The sequence below is a fragment of the Aspergillus bombycis genome (genome assembly GCF_001792695.1).
Source record: "Aspergillus bombycis strain NRRL26010 chromosome Unknown contig00002, whole genome shotgun sequence".
Lineage (NCBI taxonomy): Eukaryota > Fungi > Ascomycota > Eurotiomycetes > Eurotiales > Aspergillaceae > Aspergillus > Aspergillus bombycis.
Window position 1 is genome coordinate 7,286 of NW_019170004.1, and position 26,176 is coordinate 33,461.

General features: G+C 48.2%; 7 protein-coding genes across 7 annotated transcripts; 2 read left to right on the forward strand and 5 right to left on the reverse strand.

The window, feature by feature from the left end:
• Positions 1-1,425: 1,425 nt before the first annotated feature.
• ABOM_000424 (beta-N-acetylhexosaminidase) lies at positions 1,426-3,234 on the reverse strand (the record flags this gene model as incomplete). Its single annotated transcript, XM_022527554.1, has 1 exon — positions 1,426-3,234. The coding sequence occupies one exon, from the start codon at positions 3,232-3,234 to the stop codon at positions 1,426-1,428; it is 1,809 nt and encodes a 602-aa protein (XP_022394580.1).
• Positions 3,235-9,988: 6,754 nt separating this feature from the next.
• ABOM_000425 (dihydrodipicolinate synthase family protein) lies at positions 9,989-10,939 on the reverse strand (the record flags this gene model as incomplete). The annotated part of the gene is made up of 1 exon (XM_022527555.1): positions 9,989-10,939. The coding sequence occupies one exon, from the start codon at positions 10,937-10,939 to the stop codon at positions 9,989-9,991; it is 951 nt and encodes a 316-aa protein (XP_022394579.1).
• A 1,063-nt stretch (positions 10,940-12,002) lies between these two features.
• On the forward strand, positions 12,003-13,820 carry ABOM_000426 (acetyltransferase SAS4-like domain-containing protein; the record flags this gene model as incomplete). The annotated part of the gene is made up of 2 exons (XM_022527556.1): positions 12,003-12,735; positions 12,790-13,820. The coding sequence occupies 2 exons, from the start codon at positions 12,003-12,005 to the stop codon at positions 13,818-13,820; spliced, it is 1,764 nt and encodes a 587-aa protein (XP_022394582.1).
• Positions 13,821-15,086: 1,266 nt separating this feature from the next.
• On the reverse strand, positions 15,087-16,895 carry ABOM_000427 (neutral amino acid permease; the record flags this gene model as incomplete). Its single annotated transcript, XM_022527557.1, has 8 exons — positions 15,087-15,170; positions 15,242-15,385; positions 15,446-15,643; positions 15,691-15,904; positions 15,953-16,100; positions 16,151-16,482; positions 16,534-16,620; positions 16,684-16,895. Coding segments are annotated over 8 exons (1,419 nt in total), but the record flags the coding sequence as incomplete, so codon positions are not given.
• Positions 16,896-19,636: 2,741 nt separating this feature from the next.
• ABOM_000428 (putative MFS transporter) lies at positions 19,637-21,170 on the forward strand (the record flags this gene model as incomplete). The annotated part of the gene is made up of 5 exons (XM_022527558.1): positions 19,637-19,784; positions 19,840-20,454; positions 20,515-20,751; positions 20,809-20,892; positions 20,968-21,170. 5 exons carry the CDS (start codon positions 19,637-19,639, stop codon positions 21,168-21,170), a joined length of 1,287 nt encoding a protein of 428 aa, XP_022394578.1.
• Positions 21,171-21,967: 797 nt separating this feature from the next.
• ABOM_000429 (DUF3807 domain-containing protein) lies at positions 21,968-22,595 on the reverse strand (the record flags this gene model as incomplete). Its single annotated transcript, XM_022527559.1, has 2 exons — positions 21,968-22,507; positions 22,563-22,595. 2 exons carry the CDS (start codon positions 22,593-22,595, stop codon positions 21,968-21,970), a joined length of 573 nt encoding a protein of 190 aa, XP_022394577.1.
• A 1,021-nt stretch (positions 22,596-23,616) lies between these two features.
• ABOM_000430 (HVSL domain-containing protein) lies at positions 23,617-24,629 on the reverse strand (the record flags this gene model as incomplete). Its single annotated transcript, XM_022527560.1, has 3 exons — positions 23,617-24,037; positions 24,090-24,315; positions 24,368-24,629. The coding sequence occupies 3 exons, from the start codon at positions 24,627-24,629 to the stop codon at positions 23,617-23,619; spliced, it is 909 nt and encodes a 302-aa protein (XP_022394386.1).
• Between the last annotated feature and the right edge of the window lie 1,547 nt (positions 24,630-26,176).

Sequence of the window (26,176 nt, forward strand, 5' to 3'; positions counted from 1 at the left end):
GATCCCAACCCAACGCCAACCCGACCCCCTCCACTCCGTAACGAACATCAACATGGCGAGCTGAGCTTCACTTCACCGCTCCAATGTGTCCCCCTCCTCTCAACGTTGTTTGACTTACGTATGTGTATTTCCGGGACGGGCGAGTTGCACTAACTGAGCCATTTATGTTCGTCACCTCTTGGTGCGGAACGCCCGGGAAGTGCGAAGAAGGCCATTGTGAGGTTGTGGTGGAGGTGCGTAGGTGTGGGTACCTGTTACTAGTAGCTACTGTGATTTTCGCTGCTGGCGATCTGGTGCGGACTGGTTGAGCACTACTACTAGTAGTAAGTGTGCAGTGGTTGGTTGGGCGGGTGAGGGGGGAAGGTGTCGAGGGCCAATTGGGTGGGTGGTTGGAGGGGCCTTTTTGGGGTTGGTCAGTTCTGGTCTATTGTTCGATTGGGGATTGTGATGTTGTAGTTTGTATGGTGTAGGACCTTGGTGGTTGGCACCTTGAGGGTGCTATGGATAGGGTTCTTATCAGGAGTCGTGTTGATGGAGACGGGGTGCTCTCAACCTTGGTGTCCCTTGTCGTCGTTAAGGGAACGGGGATGGAGCTTGTTATTATTATATGCCGGGGTGTAGAGACATGGACTAGTGTGTATGCTTCAGTACCTAGAAGCAATAGATAGATATCTACTGTCCATCTCGACGACTTGATGTCTAGGGGAAGATCAAAGATGGCCCGAGTCTTCCAACCATTATCCGTATCAGATGCAGATGGTTGTGGGTTTGCTGTGCATATTGAATGCCATCACACCGTAACGATCCATTGGGTCTACATGAAGCCATGGGAAATTGAACTTGATTAGAGGTTGATGACACGATTCTTGGGGTGAATGGAGATCGTGGGTGTGGCTGATGTGGATTGTGATGTTGTTGTGGGAAGAGCGTGTCAAGTAGGTTACGTATCTTGCGTTAATCGACAATGTCGTTCGCCATGGTACATTGTGCTTCCTTGTGTAGGCTATGGGGGTATCCCAATTGAGCTGAAGGTGGCTACGTGGATGTACCCTGGCACGTATCATTGCTAGAGGTGACGGTTGTTTCTCCTGGATAGCCTATATGATATGGTAGCAGAGTTTGCTGTGTAGGATATCAAGTCTGGATCACTGTATTGCACTGCTGCCGATGTATTATCGACGCCTCTACGAGAAGTGTTTTAAGTTTTTCAAGACATACGCGAGGAATAACGGTTCAGTATAATCTCTCGATTTAAGACACACCAGCTGCTCGATCTCACGGGGCTGGTAAGAAGCTAATCAAAATTAGATAAGTAACACTGAAAACCTGACAAAAGGGTGGTGTATCCAAATTGTTGGTATGTACATCCCATGCTATGCTTAGCCACCCAATGAACCAAAGCACACGAGTAAGCAAGTGAGCAAACTACGTTGACTGAATCGCAGTTTGGTCTCGGTAGAGATCGCAAGCGTGAGGATGTTGCAGGCAATACTTCGGAACTAGTGCTTGAGCCTGAACACCATTCGCAACTAGGTATTCGCGGAAGTTGAGAATACGCTGCGTCAGCTCCGTAGTGCGTTTCTTGCCATCAGCGTCGCGGTTTCCGGACCAGACCAGCTCGGCTAGGGCTGCAGCACGGGGCCAGAACATGCTGGAGACGTTGATATCGTCAACTTGCTCGCCCCAGAGAGGAGCCGTCGCGCCAATGACATGCTTGGCCTGCGCCTCCGTGAGGTTGAAAGTGAAGTCGTAATCGTAGATACGTTGCCAGGTTTTGTAAGGGGCGCACCACGATCCTCCATTGCCTCCATAGTTGAAGTTAGGGGTGTTTGCATCCGGGTTGGACATCACATTGTACCGCGCGTCATTGGTGACGAAGCCTCCATGGCCACAGTCCAGATACATGAAGTCCGAGGATGACACGATGACGTCGTAGCCTCGAGCTGTCAAGTTCGAGATGTACTCTAGGCCATTGTTCCAGCTCTGCATGACAATGTCCTTGGGCACATCATGTGCATTTTCCGCGGACAGCACGATGTCCTCCCACATAACCAGACGGCGTTCTTTGCTGTAGTTCTGGAAAATAGGCACGGCATGATCAATCCAGTATTGAGCCAGGTCGTGGTACGTGCGCGAGGGATCCTCGGCAAACCACTTAGTGACGTGGGTGCTAAAGTTGAAGCAGTTGGGTTGGATTTCGTCTCCTCCGACGTGGAACCAATGGTCAGGGAAGATGTCCGACAGTTCCTTGTAGACATTGCCAACGACCTCGTAGGTTTTGTTGTAGATGATGTCAAGCTGGCCCGGGTTTGGCTCAACAGCGGTATGGAGAGGCCAGTCATCATTGGACCACCAGGAGTCCGTGCAAGTAACCATTTCGGGGTCAACTTGCTTCCAGCCGGACGAGGAGTGACTTGGCATGTCAATTTCGGGGATCACACGGATACCACGAGCTCGAGCATAATTGACAATGTTGCGGACATCATTGCGCGAGTAAATCTCATGGGGCGAGTAAGCGTCTTTGACCATCTCGGGATAAGCGTCCACCCAGATAGGCCAAGATTGCGCGTCGTCAATGTGCCAGTGTAATACATTGAGCTTCGAAAGGGCCATACCCTCCAACTGTTCGAAAATTTTCGGCAGAGTGATGAAATTACGACCTGTATCAAGCATAATTCCACGGTAGGGATAAAGCGGAGAATCTTTAATGCTGACTGGCTCTTCAATAATCAAACCGCCGTGGCCATCGGATATGACCAGCTGTTGGAGAGTGGTGAATGCATGCAGAGCACCCCAGACGGTCTGGGCGTTAATCGTAATGCTATCCGAATCCTCCTTGACATCGATCGTGTAAGACTCATCAACGCCGTGCTGAAGATCGGCCTCAGTGTCGTTGACGTGAACGTTCACATATTGCAGCGAATTTGAGGCGCGCTTCGCTTTTCTGGAAGCGCCCGCTGTGGGGGTTGGGAAAGGTTCGAAGGAGGAGATGGGAGCTTCTGTGGCAGCGGGGACCCATCGCAAAGCGACTATGGTTTCCCATGCACGATCCCATGCATCGGCCACAATACCATGCTGCGTGTCAGTTTCAATGCGCAGCTGCAGCTCCCCAGCGACGGATTTGGGACCGGAGGAACCCCAGGAGATCTCGCGCGGTGCCGGCAAAGGATTTACACCGACGGCGACGGCTGAGGTTGCCGTGAAGAGCACGGTGCAGATCCGGGTGATCCGCATTATTGAATGATATTGCTTGAGTCAACCCTGCGGAAAGAGTCGATTATCGCATAGGGGAATAAAAAAAGAAAGAAGAAGGGAAGGAATTGCAACGCAGAAGTGCAGTCGTGCAGTAGATAAGGCTTTGTTGAGGGAAGGGGCAAAATAATCGATAGTGGATTCAGTCAAGGGCTGGCAATGTCGATCCCTTTCTCCGTTGGCATTCCATTCACCATACCGGTCACCATCCTTCTCATTTTAACAAGAATCTGCAGCGGCACAGAGGGATCGAGGCGACGTTCGAGAATGAGTCCCAGGATTCCGAAGGAGCGCCTGAAAGAGGCTTAGACCTGCACATCATTGTCGATTTCCCTTATACCGTACCATTACCGCCCCCAAGAGGGGATGTTGGGTACAGTCACCGTATCAGTAGGCTGTCGCACTGCGGCAACAAAGTAAGAAACGGTTACATCTGGTTACAGTGTAACATCTCCTATGACCCTTCATTTTATTCCGGTATTATAGCTTGGCTAGTTAGTACCTAGCAACTTGAAGCTATGGAGTATGAATGAAGTCTTTTAATTGAATGATACCTCCCCCTCTCTCCCCTCTTTATTCTTTCTTTCATTACCCTCTCGCTTGAACTGCTACAGTGACATCGCTTGGAGACAAGACAGTCTTCATATTTCCTTGAATTGACAGATCACTTGATTGTTCCCCAGACATCCAATTGAAATGTGGAGACGTTCCTGACCCTTTCCACTTCCACAACCCCCACCCGCCAGCACAACCATGGATCCAATAATCGTATGACTCGTTTTATATTCTTCTTTGCATTGCCACTCTACCAACGAGCCAGGGCAACACCCAACGGTTCCATTATCAGTTGTTGCAACTTTACATTCCCCCCCTGGCAACTTTAACTGGCTGTCAACCCACAAGTACATATTTATTAATTCATCCAAGCGGGGAAGTTTTCTAGCTACTAATAATAAACCAAAAACCCTACGCTCATGCAATCTGCGAGTCAGGAATCAATTCAAGGCCCGATTGCAAATACATCTACCCAACAGATACCCACGGCGGTTGCCAATGTCAGATACATGTCCGGACTGACGTTTTGAACAAATGAAGGCACGCCTATATAAGTATGGTAGGCTTTGGACAGGATTCTATCAATGTTTCTTCATTTACTGTGGTAGATGAAGTGGTTGTTCGCTTGCCCCAACGGAGGTCTCCACAGTCCTTGAAGTTGTCGTGGAGAACGTACCCAGGAGCTGGAATGTTAGCCGGTCTTCAATTCCGTGCACGGTTCACTTGCATGCCTGTCTTTGTTAAAGACCCACACCTGAGACTTGGAGATACAATTCGGTACATGCTATTATAAGAAAATGTGCTTCTATTGGACCACAATCAATGACTGCTGAGCTACGGTGAATGTAGGACCGGTGCCCAAGGGCACCTTTTCACTGTACGGGAAAGAAGCTCGAAAGATCTACATTGGTAATCGGGCATTCCTGTACGATGCTTGACGAACGACTTTCTGTGGAGACCGGCTTCACATCCACAACTACAGATTGTTCCACTCTCGGCATTTGAACCGATGGATTGACTTTATGGAAACATTGTTCCATCGAAAAGAACACAATTACGGACTTTTACGCAAAGCTCGTAGTATAGTATTGACGAAAGTCTGATATTATATTCGCTCTACCCTTTATCCCACTTGACTGACTACAGTTATTTACAATCTTCCGCTTGCAACTCTGTGAGAAAGATATTTACCCCTTCTGCTTTTGTTCAAAGAAGCTTTAAATCACATACAGACTGTTCATTAGGAGCGGAGCCAATCATCATACATCTATCTATTATAGTCCAAGGGCCCTATTCATACATTCCAACCACCACACCCCTCTCACCCCGAAACCTTAAGTAATCTACATAGTCACAATCAACTAATGACAAGCCTGCTTCCAAGCCCTTAACCTCAAGTAACTCCACGGCAACGGAACCAAGAGCCCATCCCCCATAGCTGCCACCCCCAGGAAAATGGTAATTGACGATATTCTGGACGAACTCCGTAGCCAGCATGGAGATGAAACTCATCCCGCAGGCGGTCTTGAAGGCGTGCTTCCAGGGGAGCCTATCCTTTCCGCGGGCGAGGAGAACGGTTTCGACAGTTAGGGAGGAGATGAGGCACAAGGCCACTTTGTTCATCTTAGTTGTTTATTCATATCTGGTATGCATGTATAGTGGTTGAAAGGGATACAGAGCTGAAAGCTCTTGTAACTGTACAAGATACGTTGTTCGGAATGTATTATATATTTATTAAAGCTTACTAGAAACCCCCATAACAACACCCATACCCAAAGTAGGACAAAAGCTCTGTAACAGCCATAGAGCACTAGAGTCGTCCATTGTACGGCCTACTAGACAGCGGAGGGTGTTGACATCAGCTTTGGACCAATTTGGCTTGTCTGCCCAGAAAGCTAGTCTTGATATAGGTGGTGGTGTCGTGGATTTGCATGTTGATTGAGACTTTTACATGTTGACGGCGTGGAGACTTCTTGGCTGGTGATATGGGAGGACTTTCTGTTGGTGGAATGATTAAGTTGTAATGTCGGGATTCTGGAATATGTAACCCTCCTGGAGAGGAGAATCGAGGGTCGCATTTTCGAAGTCATGGGGCTTTGGCATTAATAGATGTTGGATTTGTATGAGCGTATGACGGTGGTTTCAAGTGGACCGGACCTGTCTACTAAGCCCCGAGCTGAGCCGCTCTTGAGCGCTGGCGCTTACTGACGGGGCAGTACCGTATCTTCCGGCAGAATAAATTGTACACTCTCAGGGTTGCCTCGTTGAATAGTGTATCCTTTTGAGAGCTACAATCTCCGGCCGATGATGACATAAATAGCGATTCTTTTTGGGTCTAAAAACTAGCATAGAATATTTGCTATATAAGCATGCCATATGTGCTTTTTCGGATTTAAACGAGGCATCTTTGGCAGAGGTATTAATGCTGAGATACACAGCTCTTAAATCCCTTTCCAACGGTCGGGGTCCAAATAGACAGCTCAGTTACCGCCTTTCCATACAGGATTAGCCTTCTTCAGGCGGTCAAGTGCTTGACCAGCTACTATTAATCTGTACATCTGCTTATAAGGCTCTCCATGTCTACTTTTCTTAAAATCATTCACGCGAAAAGGATATGGTAAAATCATTTATTGTGCTACTTGAAATCGTCCAGACAGCAATGGAAGCGACCTGCGACAGACAGACCAACCCCCGATTCGTGATTTCCTGATACAAGCCCTAGTATGCGATGCTATTACTAGGGCAAGATGATGGCGCCGTCAATGACTGCACCTAGCCAATTGGGGCTAGGATAGGGCAATGACCCTTGCCTGCATTTCAGCCTTGTCCCCTCTCGCAGACTTATTATAACAGCCAAATAGTGCAGCCTAGGTTGTTCCAAACCTGTGTTCTATCCTGTGATGGATTCTCCAGAGGAGTCAGAGATGTCCTCCCAGCCCTTCATTTCTAGCAACCAGATACATGCTGCTCGTAGGAACCAGGGAGAAGATGACCCTAAAGAAACCCATGCGACTCAATGCGACGTTCGACATACGTCGTTTAGCTTGTGCTGTTATACGCAGCTCTGGTTCTTTTCTCCTGGATCGTTATTTGCAAACTCACGTACCGTCCTATCACGAGGGATCATTATAGTGCCGATACCAGCGATTATGAGTTTTTCTGTACCGAAGAAATTCAGGCTAAATATTATCAAAATGAGATTTGCTATAAGGTTGTCCAAGTCATCCAGTCTGTTGCCAGCGTGCTGACTATTCCTTTAACGTCTACTATATGTTCGAGTGCCGTTGTAATACACGTACAACACTGTACTGGGCGAACTCGAACCTTCACACTTCGCCAGATGGCTGTGCTAGCAGACAAAGGTTGGACAGATGTCGCAACATACTCTCACCTGGCGCAATGGTCGCGCTACGGTAGCTGCCAAGGGGCTACAACACCGGTATGGTTCAACAATTCTTTCCACGTTTCAGCTTTACAGCTCGCTACCAGAATATATCTGCTTCCGAGTTTCCAACCGATTTCAATACAATGCCGGGAGCTTTATCAATTAGATAAAGTGGGATCCCTATAAATGTAACACGTTCTTTCAGTATACCCGAGGGGGCTTTATCCTGGGCTGTCCATGCCTGTATGCCTGCCGTTCTTCAGGTGACACCGTGGAAGAACACTCGAGCCAGACAAGACTTTACCGAAGATCTGTATCTCAATCTCTCTCTCTCTCTGAGACTGCAGCAGGCTATGGCAAATCGTTAGACCTCGTCACAAATTGGCTAGTGCTTCCGTATTACAGTCAACACCACAGCAGGATACTTTGAGCTGCCGAACTATATGAAAGGCCAGAAAGCCGGACCACTCCTCCGCGACGACCCAAGCGCCAAATGTGGGAGGTCTTGTGAGATACAGGGATTAGTGGGCCTCGCCATACAGTAAGACCGGAATCACAAAGCACAGAATATCACTAACCGCCTCGGGTGCCTCAGGAACCACCAAAGTCCAACACGACGGAAAAGCGCGAGACTGACAGCATGCCATCAATCGAAGATCTCGAGCTAGTTTACAACAAGGTTTCCCTCCTAACAACGGCGCTCGCACTTTTTGGCCCCAACTCCTGGCTTGACCTCGTCAACTGATACACCGACCTATACGATCACAGAAACGTATCACTTAGCGATAGCGGCTATATCTGCATCGCCCTCGCTACACTAGGAAGAACCTTAAGCTCAAATTTCCTGGCCGAGTTGGATAAAGCAAGTTTTTCATTTTGTCAAAACGAAATCAACGTCTGCATCAAACCTGTCTCATCCTTCGAGATGAAGGGAGTGGATAGTGTCTTGATCGCAGGATCATGGCTCAGCAACTTTCGAGCAGATGGTGTGATCAGCTAATATGTGGGAAGTCCTGCGGCTGCCCCGGATGTTCTGGGGAATGCGTTTACCATAGCGGCGTATCTAGCCAATCTAGCTTGGATGACTGAGGTCAGGTCTACTGGGAATAGTTTGGAGGTTAAATTACGATCTAGGGGCTAATTCCCAGAAGCCGTCCACCTCGATTGCAGGAATTGTTGTGGTGTCTATACTGAAAGGGATTTATTTATTCGTTGGGGTTATTGGCAACAGCGATCTATGCGAGTTGGTTTCCTTGGTGGACTGGCTCGTTGAACGCTTTTAGTATGTTGAGACTGGGTGGCTCGATTAGTGGGCGTTTGCCACTCAAAGCCTCACTTGATGATGATATGATCAATGCCTTGGATGATTTTGTCTGGATGGGTAGGCGATGATGGTCAAGGTGAAACCCCTGAACGTCTTGCGCTAGGTGGATCGGGGCGCTTACAGAAGAAGGGCTATGAATCGTACGGTGAGAATGCCTCAAGGAAAAGAAAGCTCAAACAAGTCATCAAAAAGTATCAATATACTTAATAAAGGGAAACACCAGGCTATATAGACCACCCGGTCGATTATACCAACTGAACCACGACTGATCGTGCATAAGAAATTGTCCATTTCTCCCTTGTTATGGCTCTACGCCGGTGCACACTACACAGGGGAATAAGTTTCTTGCTAGCACATCATACGATTGTCTGTATATTCATAATAGAACCTGGCTTCTTAACGTACTGTTTCACATCTCTTTCTCCCTGGATATCGGACCAACAACCCCGCTACTAAATATATTTTTCAAGGATTAGAGAACTGTTTCAAATCTGGGAGTATCCTGTATTGACTTTCTTCCAGATAGTAGTACACAGAAGTCGGGACAGTATCTTACGTAGACTAGGTAGTAGATAAGCAAGCAGAAGTCCCTAGTTTGATCAACCATTCTGTGATGCCTTTCTGAAACGTGGGAGTATGAATGATAAACAAAGGGTAGAAAGAACTCCTGCATCAGACACGCCGAAAACCAAGACTCGTTCGAATTGCCCTTCTCACCATATTTAGGACAACGGTTCTTCCGCAACCTCGTAGATGAGCTGTAGCTTTCCGTCGGTCCCTGGGACGTTTCAGTGTGTACTAAGTCCACGATCTTGTCTGGTTTGTTCAGACACTAGTGGCACAGTTTCGTGCGTGATATGGTGCGTGCTCAGCTCATTTTCAAAACTTTTTCTTGAGTTGTATGTTTGTCAAGGGTTTTATGATATCATAGTTGAAGTTGTATTCTGGATCCCATGCGTGGGGAAGGCGTATTAGGGTTATGGCACTGATTTCTCACGTGCTGCTGCAGATCACGAGGAGATAAAAATCAAGGCAGACGGCATGGACGTTAGTCTACAGCGCATGACTAGGTATAATTGCTTTCACTGAGACTGTATCATATCTTATTATTGTGCCCTTCAGCGAGGGAAGGAGGTCCATACTTGTTCATATTAACATGGGTTTGAGGGAACGATTTTGCATGAAGCCAGCATAGTTCCTTATCTCTCCAGTTGGTGACTAGGTTGCTTTACATCTAATTTAGTAGTAGGAATCGACGAAGGGAAGGCCAACAGTGCTTAGAGGAAATGGTGCATCTGTTTTTGCTTCCAGTATTTCTATACCTGGGACCCTGGTTCTCCCAGTTTGTTGCGAGTGTTTTCGTCTGCAACCCGGGATCAATATTAGGATTGAAAATCGATGGATAGATTACGTCGCCCTCGTATCTTAATGCAGCCTGTAATTACATGGTATAAATGAAAATCATGAGTCTGTTAAACCTTCTCTAGCCGTCTTTCCAGCTCTACGGCTTCGCTGAATGCTTCCTTCAAAGCAGCTGCCTCCTCGGCCGACGGTTCCACGCATGGCCGGCGCGGCTGTGCGCCATATCCTCGATAGCTCTGGAGTGCACTCTTAACAGCCACAAATCCCCCCTTGATCGCATGCCAATCTGCTCGGGCCACGACCGCCTGGGCCGCCTGGGCTTCCTTCACCTTGCCCTCATTGTAGAGCTTCATAACATATACGCACGACCGAGGGATTAGATTGGCAAGGCCACCGATGATACCTGCACCACCGGCGACGAGGGTCTGGAGTGTGAAATCAGCCGACCCGCCGAACGTCAGGAATTCTGGTTTGGCCTGGGCGGCAATGCGGGCTAATTTCCCGGTGTTACCGCAGGTCAGCTTGACACCCACAATGTTTGGGTGCTGCGAGAGTGCTAGGATGTCGTCGGAGGTGAGGTCCAGACCGGACGATGCACCGGGGAAGTTGTAGATCAAAACCGGGACGGGGGATGCGGACGCCACGGCGCGGAAGTGCTCGCGAAGGGCCTCGGTGCTGACCAGGGACTTGTAGTAGCATGGCGGTAAAACCAAAGCATAGTCACCTCCAGATTCGCCGGCATCCTTGCACAATTGAATGGTTTCACGGGTGGACGAGCCACCGCATCCGACGATGACCGGCATCGACTCGGCGCCATGGGCGTCCAATGCCCGACGGGTAGCTGCTGTGATTGTTTTCCGTTCGTCTCTATCTAGGTGGACGGCTTCGCCGTTGCTGCCTTGTACGACTAGACCGGTGATTCCAGACTGGGCGAGGTAGGCGGCATGTTTCTCAACGGTGGGGACATCGACATCTTCATCGGGGCCGGCGAAGAAAGCGACCGTTGGGACGTAGAAGCCGGGGGTCAGAGCGCGTTTTGCTGATGTTCCGATTGGAGCCATAGCGATGTAACTGTGAAATCTAGGGTAGCTAAACGCGAATTAGCGAACGAGCCCTACAAGTTAGTTGCGAAGATTAGACTTACTGGGGAAATGCGGTAACCAGAGAGGGATCACAAAACGCAAAGACAAAAAAAAAAACAAAAAACCAAAAGAAAATGACAGGAAAGAAGGAGGGGCGACAGGATTAAAGAATAGAAGATATGAGGAGAAGAAAATGTGGTTCCAAAGAGGGGGGCCTCGCATTCAGTGGCTCATGTCCAGTATAGTTCCTCTCATGAGCCTATGATGCGGATGATTATTCGCAACCCCCACGCACCCCACAGAAGGAGGGGAGGAGATCCGATGGGGCTCATTCTTGGGAGTTTATTGAATGACTTGAAGCCAAAGGAAGGAAAATTTCCCCATGCCACTGCCCCCACGTTTCTTTTCTTGGTCTGGGGTTCAAGGCAATTGAAACTGCCATTCGGGGAATAATCTCGTAGATTATGACCAGGGGCCAGGATGACCGTCGGAATAAAGTCCGAGAGGAGAAGTGGACATGATTTTGCTTAGTAGTATATCACATGGCGATTGGGTGTACGTTTCCCATCGAAAGTGAAGTCATTGATGGAGAGTGAGTGAGAGAGAGAGAGAGAGAAAGAGAACTAGGGGAAGGAGTGATTTGAATAGAAGATGCTAAAATCTACTCAAAGAATTAACACCAAAATGAATTTGCTCGAGAGTTAAGGGAGCTGCTGTACCGTTCGGTTCTGGTATTGTATTTTTTGAACATCCCATAACATACCATACCTCAGTAACACTTCCTGCATTCCTCATCTTGGGAGCGAAAAGGCCGGAAAAAGGGAGTCGCCAAGAATAGAATACGGTAATGACGGGTCACAGAGCATCCCAAACCGCGCGACGGCAGCGTCAAAACTTCCCCCAACGAGAGAAACAAAGAAGAAAAACACCCTGAAGATCCGGATGAAAGTGAGGTGTTCAGCTTGGGACAGGGGGACCGCATGAGATCGACCTTGCCTGCCGTCAATTCCCGCCATTGAAATCCCCAATGACCTCGACCGTCATGGCTGTTCGGTCGTCTCTGCGCGTTTCTGTGCGACAAGAAGAAACCCCCAACGACGACGACGACAGTCGACCATCTCCGTCGAAACGCCCTCGTTTGAATCCTCCTCCCTCCTCTCGTCGGCGCAGGAGCTCTCCTGACTTACTCGATACGACGACTGTCGACAGTCCCTCCAAGACCACCCCCAAGAATAAGGTCGCTCATATCCGGCGCGCCCCCTCTTCTCTTCCGCGCCGCTCCTCTGCGCGCCGACCGCTTCTCTCGCCCTCGTCCCATCATCATCCGCCCTCCGACACCCCACACGCTACGCATCTCCGACTTCACCGCAATGAGGCCCCCGCCGCCGCCCCCTCGCTCCTCTCGCGTGAATCGCCGGATCCCTTAGATACCATTTCGCCCGCGACCACGGATATCAGACGATATTTCGCGAAAGCTACTCCTACCACTACCACGACGACCCCCTCGGCTCGCAGACGCCGTATTGCCGATGCGGACACACCTCTCCCGGAGTCCGCCACACAAAATCGCGTCCAGGCGCGCTCTCTGCCTGCGGAGTCGCCCAACGAGAAGACTGCGACACCGTCGCAACAACCAACATCAGCGCAAACCACACCCGCGGTGCGGGAGCGCCGATCACTTCGTTCGCACGATGGGGGTTCCAGAGCGAGAAGCGAGTTGGCCCTGTATTTCCCCAACTACGAACAATTGCTGAGCTTAGAGCCGCCGAAGACGGGTACGCTCCAATGCTTGTCAAGCTTCTGAGAGCTACAGACTAACTCGCTTCTAGAGTTCCTTGCCGTCTATACTGCCATCAAATTTATCGATGATCATTCCGAGTCCTCTATCTCCTCGTCAGATCTCCCCGCACCCGACACAGATACCCCATTCGGGAATCCTCTCCTTCAGCTACACAACTGCGAGTCCATCGGTCTCCCCGAACCGCAATCAAATGAACCTAGCGATACACCCGAAGAGGACCCCCTGAATGAAGGAACATACTTCAAGGCCCATCGACGAAACGAACGGCAAGAAAAACAGCTGCGGAATATTGAGCGAGAACGAGCCCAACATGAGAAACAACAGCTGGATCGTCTACTGGACGAGTTACAGAGCCACGACTGGCTGCGGGTAATGGGAATCACTGGTTTATTATCTGACCAGGAGAAGAAACAATACGAACCAAAGCGAGACTACTTCATCAAGGAAATCTCCGCCTTGATCCAGAAATTCAAGATCTGGAAGGAAGAAGAGAAGCGACGCAAGGTCGAAAAGGAGAAGGCCGCCGCTGCCGCCGCCAATCCTTCGTTAAATGCGAATGCAGAAGCCCAGGACACTATGACACAACAGCATAACCAAGCCCCTGGCATCCCAGACTCCGAAGCGGAAGACTCCCCTAGTGTGTCGCTATCGGATGTTCCCAGCTACAGCGAGCCACCGGATATCAATGACGTAGATGCCTGGGCCGCCCGCCAATTAATTCAGGAAGCTCGGTCTGCAACAGCCGGGAAGAAGCCGAAATCAACGGTGTCTGAAGGGCGAAAGAAGACCAAGCCCATGGAACCGGAGATACTGCCACCCCTACCACCTCCCGTAGATGATAAGAAACCATTTACTTCGTTCTATGCCAAGCGTCACCTGCGGGACACGGCGCTGTCGGCACATAGAAAGGGCCGGACCCGGTTCGCCTTTGGCCATGCCGTTCCGGAGATGGACGAGCGAGACTTTGACCTACCGCCAGAGATCTTGACGCCCGAGGCGATTGACTCCTGTCGACGGAAACGAAGACGGATGAAGCGGGCTAGTCGGGGGTCAGAATAGATAAGTGTTTGTTGTATTATTAGACATTAATTGCATTCGAGAGTTTGCATCGTGGCTGGCCACAATACTATGATAGTAAAGCATGATCTGATGATTAGACGAGTATATCCGTAGTATGACCAACACCTTCACTACATTTCACCAAAACCCGACGGTCACTATCACACAGCACACCGTGATTGTCTACTGCGCAACTGTCAGCCTGGAGGTATTAGTGAAATACTATATCTAGTTTCGCGTCATCAACTCGAGCATATCCTTCCAGCAAGTTCTCTCGAGAGTGACATTATATTACTTGACCTTATCACCTTCCTAGTTAACAATCCCAAATAGACACCGTCTCTGGCCTTTTACACCAAGAGCCCGAGCCCTCCTGATCAGCCCCAAAGATTCTGCAGATGACCACCGTCCATGCAGCCAGGGGTGAGGCCTACAGCAGAGCAGGTTATTGCCGTCTGGATGAGGGTTCAGATTTGTCTATCCTGGAAGGTGGCTAACGCACTGTTCATCATGTATCCAAGCAAGCGCACGCAAGAAATTGAAGTATAGCATCATGGCATCCTAAGACAGCCCCTTGGAAGATAAGGGAGTTATGCATGAGCTTTCATTGACTCGGTAGATCAATATGAACACCCCTAATATTGCTAGACAGATTAAGGCTCCTGATACCGAAGAGAGGAAACCAAGGTCCTGTCTGCTATGGTCAGTCCTGGTAGGCTAGATACTAGTACAAAAAAGAGAGACCCTTCTGTCATAGTCCTTATCAAACCATATAAAAAGCTACTAGCAAAAGTATTGCGCTTTTTTCGAAGAATGATGGCCATTCGAACACGATTGGATATGCCTGTATTCTGATGTGGTTCTCGCCGAGCAACGAAGGCTTTTGACATACGATGACTGTATCAGACCCCAGCTGGACTACGAGGAGGTATGCCGCAGTAGATACATCGTATAGAGTATTCGGACACATCCAGAAGTCTTATCTGCTCCGATGGGGTAAGTGAGTGGCTCGGGGAGCGGTGATCTCAGTGTGTTTACGTGATATATTCACCGAAAAAGCCCCTGAGTACCCTTAAGTTATAAAGCGGCTGTATCCAAGAGGGGAATACTATAGTCGTTGTAGAGAATCCGGTATGTATTGGTACATATATACAAGAGTCATACCATCACACAGTCACAAACGCCATTGAACCCAATCCCATATCCACCGTATATATATACGCACGCTGTATCGCATAAAATAAGGCAAGACCAAACCCTGAAACGTTACGCATTACTCGCGCAAGAGAAACTTGCACTACTCGGGTCGTCGTGGATGGCTTTACCGGAGACGTAAAGGCCGAGACCACACTGTATATACATCAGCTACTGGCCTGTCGAAAATGGTATGGGGTTGGCCATGGGGTAGATAGCAAACTTACAAGCGTGGCAGCGACAACAATAGCCAGCAGGTTCACCAAGGTAAGAAGAATTTTCTTTGGAGAGGAAAACCAAAGACCTTTGTTCATGTACAGCCAAAACATTCCGCTCAGGCCGAAGGTGAACCAGCTAGCGAAAAGGGCAGTCTGTTATTGATATTAGTGTGTGAACGATAGTCGGTAACCTTGAGACTACAGGACACATACAATCAAGCTGAGAAGGTTACTGAAGACAGGAATAGCTTCGGCGATGATCCAGGCGAGGATCCACAGACTCGCAGCAATGCCCACCCAGGAGCTGACTGCGACCCAGTCGCGCTTATGCATGCGGTCAGTACCACGAAAGATACGGATATAGATGTATTTGAAGGCGATGTGGCCGTTGATGACACCGGCGATAATAATCTAGTTTTATTAGTCATTGTGCTCGGCTTTCTAGAGCTGAGACTTACAGTTGGCAAGGCAATGCCGTAGGCAACTTTCGAGACGACAGGGCTTGCTGACCCCAGGGCGGGAGAGGCGACATCAGCACCACCGTAGCGGTAGATGACCACGGCTGCAATGATATATAGGGAGATGTCAATGCTCTGTAGTAAACACAGAGCCTTGGGGAGTCCCGGGGGTCCTTCAACTCGGCGGCAAAACCGAAGAAGGCGGCATGTCCAGCTAATTTGGTTAGAGAGGATTATCGAGCTCGCCAGAGTGGATTATAACATACCGAAAGCGAAAACAATGTTGGTGACAGACGTAAATCCGTGGACCAGGTCGGTCTTAACCGTAACCTGCATGCTCCCGGCTCCGGGAGCTAAGATGCCAACACCGATCATGGTGATGATAACAGCTGACAGAATACTGATAAATGCTGTTGCTGGTCAGTATTATCCCTAGAAAATACAATCGAAGGTCCCTTACAAACAAGCGAGAGCCAGGACATCTTGGCCAGCGTTCGAGGCAGGGACAATACAAAGGACACCACCGCTCCGACCACTCCAAAGACAATGGAGCAGGTGCCATGCTCAGTGAGGGTGTTCATGGCAATGACAAACGTGAGTATATGACTGGCCATGATGAACACGAGGAACAATGTCTGGGTAATTCCTAGTAGTTCACGTCCAAATTTGCCCGCGAGCACCTCGCCCGCATCGGCCATGTTCGAGATGTGAGGGTATCTCCATTTGAACTGCCCAATCACATAACCAGTGTATGTAGCCAGGGCTCCGAAGAAAATCAAGATAATGATAGCGCTGTCGATATAATGTCAGTCAATGTAACATCGCCCCCATGAGTGTACGTACGGGACTAAACCTAAGCCGGCGACGGCCGCGGGTAAAGAAAGGACACCCAAAGACACTGTCTCGGCCACCATGAGCAAGCCGCATTGCCTATGGGAAGGATGGATTGTCAGAGATATTGCTCAGGAGTAATTGAGGTTCCCCAGTACACACCACCACTTGAGGACCTTGTACTTGACTTCGGCAAACTCCTCGTCACCGAAGGCATCTTGCATATATTGGGGTATATCTTCTTTCTTCTCATCTATGTTGAATGATCGCTGGTCGTCAGGCATACGCTTGTCCTGCTGCTCAACCTGCTCCACATGGTTCACAGGGGGGGATAACGAGACAATCTGAGGGGGACTCATAATGACCACCTTTTTGCTATGCAAGGAATGAATAATTTTACTAAAACGAATTATAGCAAGTGGAGCTTGCGTGAGGGCAAGAGAAGAAAGGGAGAGAAGGGTTCCCCGCTCAGATATATAAAGGAGCTTAGAAGCTGAGGGCGAGCAGAAGAGCTGCCTGGTGAGGAAATTGGCAGAGGAGGGTCGGGGGAAAGGGGAACACTAAGAGGCAGTAAATCCCACAGCTCAACCTATCTTTGGCTTCCGAGCTTATTCTTCAAATCAAGAACGAGCCATACTGACCCCGTCGACTTGCACTAACCCCAGTCTCCACCAGCGGAATATCCTGTCTCAGCCTGTCATCGGTGGCGAAGATCGCTTGGTTTCAGTGGGTCACTTGCTGGCCAGAACGAATCATGAATATGCGATGTAATAGAAATTGCCAGTACCCAGTCTGGGCTGTTGGAGGCCCGCAGTCACATTCTATTGTGGATCTGAAAAAGATGGAGCGAGATAGAGGCCATTGATGCATGTTGGACACGGTGTCAGTTGTTTGGTGCAAGGGGGGTTGAGAAATTGACCATAAAGTCTCAAGATAGATACATTTAGAGGTTGTACTCGGCGTTCCTTTGATGTCTACCTGTTCTCCATACTCTTGCCCTACGGGTTATTCGGCCTCAAGCGGGATAAGCTTCGGCATGGCGTCGTGGACGAATGCGGACAGTCCCTTCATGTCCGCATTGTATCCAATCAATCCTACTCAACCAGGACATATGCAGATCTGCCGTCACTGCATGAGCACTGTGACACAATCGCTCCGCTGTGCAAACGTGTGCGAACCTAATCGTTCAGAAACAGATAGACTCGTTGATAAGGATGTAGTTATGTAACTGATCCATGCTCTTGTATAAATGAAAATGTAAACTAAGCAAGCATTATCAGCTTGCCATGCGATATGCTAATCTACAGAAACGCAAATAATCACCTGTGCTGCTCCAGATAGAATACACCTTGGTGCCCACTGAGTGTACAGCCTTCATTGCCTATAGGTTCGTTTTTGAGTTCGATTGTTCAACCTTCTTCTGGAAGGAGAATTCCAAAAAAAAAAAAAGAAAAAAAGAAAAAAAAAACTCTTCAAGCCAGCGGATGTTTCTTGCAATGATGTTCAAGGTTTAAGCCAAGTGAAGTACGCACTCGTATATACTACTCGGCTACCCTCGGCCTCGGAGCCATTCCACAGGAACACGAAAACATGATCCCGATTCCGAAAGAAAGTTCCTGAGCGTCTGCACAGTACCCTGGTCAGCGGAATTGAGCTTCATCATAATCGTTGACTTGATAGTTATTCCAAATGTGCTCGATCTCCCCATGGAATACGTACCCCAGATCGGCTCAACCCCAGATACCAACCCCCGCTCCATCTCCAGGACAGCCTAAATTGCCCCGGATACGACTCAATGGGGCTTTTCCACCGGTAATTAACCTACAGAATCCCTGTGAATGGACGAAGCAGTAATCATTACCAAATAATTATCCCGAGGTATCTCGAACAAGCTCTCCCGCGGTGCCCGATTGTGGATCGGTTGCGGTGTGTACCGCCTCGACCGACACGGCTTTCAACTTGCGGGTATTTCCACCAGGAAAACATCCGGTTCCTTGTTTGCCTTTCTGGGGTCCGGGGTAGCCGCCCAGTGATGAATGCGCGATTTATCACAACCCCGGACAAATGGGCGTGTCGTGATTCCTATCTCAATGTATGGAGTACTAGTAGGGGGATCATATTTTTCTGGGGAAGTTTCTGTTAGTCATGGTTTCGGTTAGTTAGTTATTTATTGTGTTCTGGTTTCGGTCCACAGCGGCTCCGCCCTCATTCTGTGGATTAAATGATAAATCGAGATCGTATCTCGCATTGCCATAAATGCAGAGGGTACGCCCTCTGAGAGACAATGAGAGTGAAACTGTAGATTGAAAATTTGTGCCTTACAGTGACACTTTGCCGTGTTGTCGCAGACACAATCCTCGACACGTTTCAAGGTCTCATCTAGAGATTCATCCTATTCTCGGTGCTGATTTCCATGTGTCAATGTCTATGGGGTTTGAGCGAACTGATATGGGTTTAATCGAGTCTTTATTGTCTGTGGCGGGTAAAGAAGCTTATCTAAGGCATTGTCCCATAAGCTTGACAAAGCTGGTATTCAACGTTTTGAGTTGAAGTGCCTCAGAGGCTCAGCCTCTAGACCTCAGATCTGGCATTTCCGCCTCAGGTGAGATCAAAACCCCTGCCAGATATACGGGATCTCCTTTAAAATGAACGGGAGGAGCAAGCAAAGCAAAGGGACAGAGGTGGCTCGGTACCTACTACTTAGGTACATACTTGGCCGAGTACATACAGGGCACCGATTGGCTAGCCCTAGATCAGCAAAGTCCCAAACAACGCCACGATTGGGCAGCCCCGTCCAGCATTTCAATCACTAAAAAGGGGATTGTTTTTGGCTCAGATGCCAATACCTTGAGTCAAACTGGATGAGACTTTGCCTCGGAGTATATTTGAAGCAGGTTTATGCCTTCTGAACCAAGGTCGCCCCTCGCATCGCCAAGGCTTGAGTAAGCTCGCTTGGACCTTCGTAGTTAATTTACCCCTCCACCATGTCACTCGTGTCGCCGTAGCCTGGCGTAGACTCATTGTGGCTCGGGAGCCTGACACTAAAAGATATCGAAGCATCATCTGCTTCTTGCCTCTCCTCCTTCTGCGACCTCAGTAGTGAGGATTTACAGCCATGGCTACCGAGACGGAAAATGGCCGTATCGCGCAGGATGACGCTGACTCAACTCCCGAGCCATCCTTCTATCATCAGAGGGACGCTCGCCAGGTTATGGGCAAAATAATCAGTTCAAACTTTGCGGTCATGGTAGCTGGACTGAATGGTCTGTATTTCTGATCATCCGGACAAACTAAAAACTCCGAACTGACAGTGTGTAGACGCTGCCACTGGTGTCCTGATACCCTACATCCAGCCAACCTACGACATAGGTTTGCTGCAAGTCTCATTCATTTATCTCGTCAATTTTACCGGCTGGCTCTGTGCCTGCTTTGCCAATATCCATGTCTGCTCCCGGCTAGGAACGGGGGGCACGCTACTCCTGGGCGCAACGGTTCAATGCTTCGGGTATGCACTCATGTTCTGGCATCCGCCCTATCCTCTTTTCATGGCCGCCTTCTTTTTCACAGGCATGGGTGTCGCTTTCCAGGATGCGCAGGCAAATGCCTTCACGATCACTGTGAAAAACGCTCATAGATGGCTGGGTATACTTCATGCTGTATATGGATTGGGAACTATCATTGCTCCACTAATCGCTAACACAATCGCCTCGCGGACGCCAGAATGGCATCATTACTACTTGATCGTGTTTTGTGTGGGCGTTGTAAATATCTTGCTTCTTGCATGGACGTTCAGGCGAGGTCTTTTCCGACCTAATGTGCAAAATGCCAAGGATACCGCTAGCAGTGAATTGAAGGCTACGCTAGCTAATCGGTCGGTGTGGATCCTGAATGGATTCTTTTTCCTCTATGCTGGTGCGGAGGTGGCTTCTGGAGGTAGGATCTCAGAACATAAACCAAGTATATATGTCTTTCAGTTTCAGCTAACCTGAACAGGATGGATTGTCCAGTTCATCGTCTCAGTAAGACATGGTGACCCGAAGAAAGTAGGATATATCGCCTCCGGTTTTTGGACCGGCTTTACCGTGGGCCGGGTCCTTCTCGCGGATATCACACACAAGTTTGGTGAACGTCGAATGGTGTTTATTTATGTCGTGCTGGCGCTGGCGATGCAGCTCATGTTCTGGATCGTTCCGAGTATCCCCGTCAATGCTGTCGCAGTTTTCCTCTTGGGTAATTCACTTTGGACACTCGCAGCAGAAACCGTTGAAACGCTGACAATCCAAACAGGCTTCTTCATCGGACCATTTTACCCTGTTGGACTGTATGTTCTTACTGAAATCGTGCCTCCGGAGCTTCATGTCGGGGCAATAGGTATGTTGGCCGAGAATCGTCTTTCTTTTGCACATTCTCCAAGCTCAGTACTGCTTTGCTAACCCTCTGGAACAGGCTTCACTGCGAGTCTAGGACAAGCTGGCTCGGCCGCTTTCCCCTTCATGACAGGCGCAATTGCCTCGAAAGCGGGTGTTCAAGTCTTGCAACCGATCATGGTCGGCTTGCTTATCGGTATCGGCATATTTTGGGCCTTTATTCCCAAACAAGGCAAAATACGGCTCGAGGACGACGAGAACAGTCGACTTGCAAACAACTAGGATAAGCAGGCGGCCTTCTCATTGAGATGGTTGATACAAATTCGGATATGGATGTTGCCCTTTTAAAAATTGCTGCATTGATAAAATGTTTTGTTATGACTAGATTGTTCAGAAGTACTCTTATGCCTCGCACGAAATGGAAATCCATGAAGAAATACCAAGGCTACTGAAGTAACAGGACATGTTTCCGTCATAGCAGTGGTAGTTAATTCCTGAAGAGTGGATTTACCTCAGACCACTGAGCGATTCGCAGTGAGGTTGATATCCTATGTCAATAGCCTGCGTTGCTAAGCTTTTGGATTATTTGAGTGTCGCGACCAGATATACTCAACCTCAATGGCTAATTGTGTTAAGACACGCGATTGATATCTAGGTGATGGTCCCACGTCGCTTGGGTACCGATACAAACTTGGAGTTACATATAAACCAGTACCCTGGCCGTGCGATGTCTCGAACCGTACGAAAGAGCGTCCTGCCTCACATGAACAATTAGCATTACGGTCTCCACATTGAAAGCATTCATAATTTAGTGGGAAATAGCTCAGAGAGAAGATTAAGTCGTCATAGCCTTACACATCCTCAGATGGTATGGCGATCCGACTAAGGATGACTGATACGAAAAGTTTCATCATAGTCGCAAAAAGCAGGGTCAAGGGGAGGAGACTCACGGAACATTAGATACGGTTTCAGAACTCCCGACCGTAGTCGAGCAATGGCGGGTTCAGATAATGCCGAAAGTTCCTTATGGACACTAATTCTCTATTCTGTATTTTCGTCGAAGAATCCGGCTCCGGCAGCTAGTCTTCATACGAAACGATTCTGCGACCAGCCAAATGAGAATAATAACCTGATGGAGCAGGCTTGTGAGTACCCCCAGAAGCGTCTTCATCATAATCCAGCGTAGGGTTCGAGCTGTTATCTACGGTCTGGTTTCTGGCCGTGGACTGCCTGGTATTAGACTGTGGTGCCTTCGCTTGTTGATCCTCGCCTGTCGATTGATCAGTTTGTCCGACAACGACATTGGATCGCTTCGCAACAGTGTCATTCTCATCTGCTTGATCGTCCTTAGATTCATTGGATTCAGAAACTTTCTTATTTTCCTCCTCCTCCTCCTCTTCCCTAAGTTGTCTTTCGCGTATAAGTGAGTGTATCTCACTATGTCTGAATATTTTGATCTGCTCGTCCGTCAGGGTGCGCTTCACACCATCAGGGTAGTATCCGAGGCCGTCATCATCGTCTGCGAGCTCGTCCGCTACATTTTCATTGCATGCATACTCAGATACAAGAGACTGGGCACTTCCGGGAAAGTGTTTAGTTTGAAATGCTTGTAGGTCTTCCTATGGCGACGGGGGTCAGTGAGATGATGTGAGGACATGATAGGACAAAACTCACTATCGTTACAGGTGGGATGTGCAATATAGACATTTTGGTTGTTATCTGCAATGCAAACCTACTCACACGATTCAAGTCATACGTGGATGCAGTGTAACTGATCGACGTGGCAGCAGGTTGTCTACTTCAACAGCTTTTGACGACGGGAAGAAGTCGAAAGGACGCGTCTCTTGGCGCGACAATTCAGTCTGTAATCTTACAACTGCGCCGTAATTTAAGTATCCTGAGGCAACCGTATTTTATACATTTTCCTTCTGCTGGGATTCTATTGAATTGTAATCTAACAATAAAAAGTCCCAAGAAAAGCGAATCAAGACCATCAGAGATTGATACTATTATGACTTTATGATATTACCTTCACAACTAGATCCTTGAAGGTGCGATAGACAGAATAACGCATTTCCAAGACCTACCTACTATATACTATCGCATGAACTTGGATCCTAGGAGAGCATCTCCGAATCCTACCCTAAGAGTCAATGATAATTGTGAGCTCTTGCTTCTGGTACGTGGCTCATAATGAAACAAATGTTGATATTATAGAAGCCCGACTTCACCAGATAAACACGAATCACAGTGGTCGGAGCCTTCACGGGCTGCGCATTGTATGCATCAATCTGGGATCTTAGTCATTGGGTGATGCTATGGTTCAAGAACCTAGTCTATTTTGGAGGCACTGCACTTCGTATGTGACTTATGTACGAATAGCTAGGGGTTTTTTTTTAATGCCTTGACTGCAACGTAGGTATCATGAATGATATTACCAGTAGTGTCACCACCATGAATATATCATGCCTTAGAACTTTTCTCGGCAACCGATTATGAATTTCTGAACTTAATTAAGCAACCTTTTTCTCCTGCTATTCCATTTTCTTATTAATATTATGCGCGCTTGGATCGCTGGGACAAATTTGAATACAGTGACTAGTGACTACTAGTAGTCAGCTGATCCTGCAGCTGGTCATCCACAAGCTGCGCAGTTAGTGTTAATGCAAGGCATCGAACCATTACTATGTCACGGGAGAAATAAAATTCTCCGCTCCTTTCTAACTAATTACCCCAGTAGACTAGCAAGCGGTATACTCGTTATATTGTTACCGATTTTCACCTTCACGCAGTCAAAGTAGACGCTCAACTCACTTAGTCCTCGAAGTTCTATATTCGCGATCTGATCCCTTTCATCGGGAGAGGGTTCTGTCAAGCTCCAAGCCAAAGAGATGTGAAAGTAGTGGGAGTAGTCTGTAGAACCACCTTGTCGCCGTTGTGTAAGGGTGCTAGAGCTTGCATCTGCGTTCAAGATATGCGGTGAAGCCTCATAGAGCGGTGGCTGGCTAAATAAAGCTAGCGATTGATTTGAGAGTTTCAAAAGGCGGTTGAGGGCGTCATTTTCTGGCTTTTTAACTCGCAGAACATAGAACCACCGTGTCTTTTCATAATTGGACACACAGTGCAAGCCTTCCGTTGTAGCATTGAACCTTGTGCTATGTTAAATCTTTAGAGCCCTGTAAGGGGGCAAAGGCAACTTACGCTCGTATGTTTGAATCTTGAATGACGGATTGAAAGGTTTCCAAAAACGACTGCCTCTGCTCAGTCCGAAGAACTACCGGCCTTGAGAGGCTGATATGCAGTGGGAGTTGTGCGCCAAGGTCACTTCGCAGTAAGCTATTGAGCTCCACTTTACTTTTTCTAAGCTTTCCCTCTATCTGCGCAATAACATTGCTCAATACGGACAGCTCTCCTCTTGACGGATACCCTGTTCATGTTAGCTCACTAATCAGGAAGAGTAGCGGAGATTGTAACCATACACTCTAAATAGATATGAGTCGGCCAGTTTCCTTCAACGTGTGGAATGGCCCTTTTACGGCCCCCATGGAGGCTTGGATCATCTTTTACACTAATACGAGTGCTCGATGCATATAGATCATGGAAGGCTTTCGGTAGTGGAGGGAGGGATGAGACCGGCGTGGCAGTGTTTTCCTGCCGCAGTCTCTTGGCTGGTCTTGGAGAAATCTCACTATGTGAAGTATCTTCCTCAGACTCTGAATCCGAATATTGCACCAACGCCATCAGGTGGTGGGTGTCTCGTTGGGAAAAAATGTTTTGTTGTTCAACACACAAGCCCAAGAAAGTGTGGGTAACTTTCGGTATTTTGGTGCGCCAAGCCTGCGGCTTTCTGTACCCCAATGAGACATTGACAAGAGATAATTTCGTATATGCATCTTAACAATGCACCAGTAATGGCTGATGGTCGCTCCGTTCAGCTTATTGATATCAGAATTCGAACTAGCCTGCTATTACATGTGCAGCGCCTTGCATCTCGGGCTGCTGGTCATATACCAACCTGACTGATCGAGTTACTTGACTGGAGAACTGAGCGAAAATATGAGCCAGGACTCCCATGCCATTCGGACCCCGAGGCTTTCTAAGCCCTCTCTGGTCTCCATCCTCGTGTACTCGCATTACAGGCCAGTTTATTATATATCGTATGTCAGAAAAGTTAAATACTCGTGATGATGACCGTGGAGCGAAAGGAAAAGTTAAAACTGGTCTCGTGTGATCTCGTGACTCAGAATTGATGACTATATTTAGTTCCTCTATTTTACAGGATCTCAATTTAATCTACAGAGTACTAAGCAGGAATCTAAAAGATGCCCTAGGTTTCTAGCAGCGGTTCACTGAAATTCTTCGAAAGTTATATACATACGTTCTGGAACTTCGCGCATACTGGTTAGAATGGAACTGAAGTGAATGGCCCTGAACGTAAAATTGGTTCCTTGAATTTTATCAGGAACCAGTGGCTCGTGCGAGGCGATTAACTCAGTAAACGTCATGGAAGCAAATTCCACGGTTCTTCTAGACCTCTCGCTAGTACGACATCACAGAGTAGTACCTGTACTAGCCAACCTACTACACTATATTAGTCCTTTTAATGCGAGGAGCACGGACGCTATGATCGTACTAGTGATGAGCTTAAAATTCAACTTGATTTTTCCTATGAGATATTCTCTGGAATAAATGCTTCGGGCAATGGTCGGAGAAGAGGAAATATATGCCTCATCAGGTGGAAACTGTGAGATCAGTTATGACGTTACGATAAATATTGGTCAGCAGTGATATGCGGTCCACTTCAGTCATGCAGCCCAGTCAGATGCTCGAGGGAACCGTTGGTTGGTGCTGCCTGCTCGTAAGGTTCAGTGCCTTTTCACAAGTGCCTAGGAAATTTTCATGAATCCGTGGAAGACACCTTTGGGCAATTAAAATTCTGCGAAATCTCTGAGGTCAACCATCTAGACTCTCATCCTTTCATCATCGAGTACCAGTGAAATGTAACCAAAAGGGCCTAGTCCTCCGGACAGATCCTTACGCTAGACTCGATGTGGCGAAACCGCTAAGCCTATACAAGGCTGACGTGCCACTGTTATCGATAAGCCTCCCCGGACCCCTGCGGGATCATCATACGCAAGTCGTCACGTCACTCTCGGCCACCGATGACTCTTCCTTATATAGTATTACCGTCTGTCAAGAGTATTCTTCCTCATCCTCTTCATATCTACCTCTTCATTTATCTTCGCAAAGATTTCACACCAGACTACCACAATATCAACGGTTTGGGC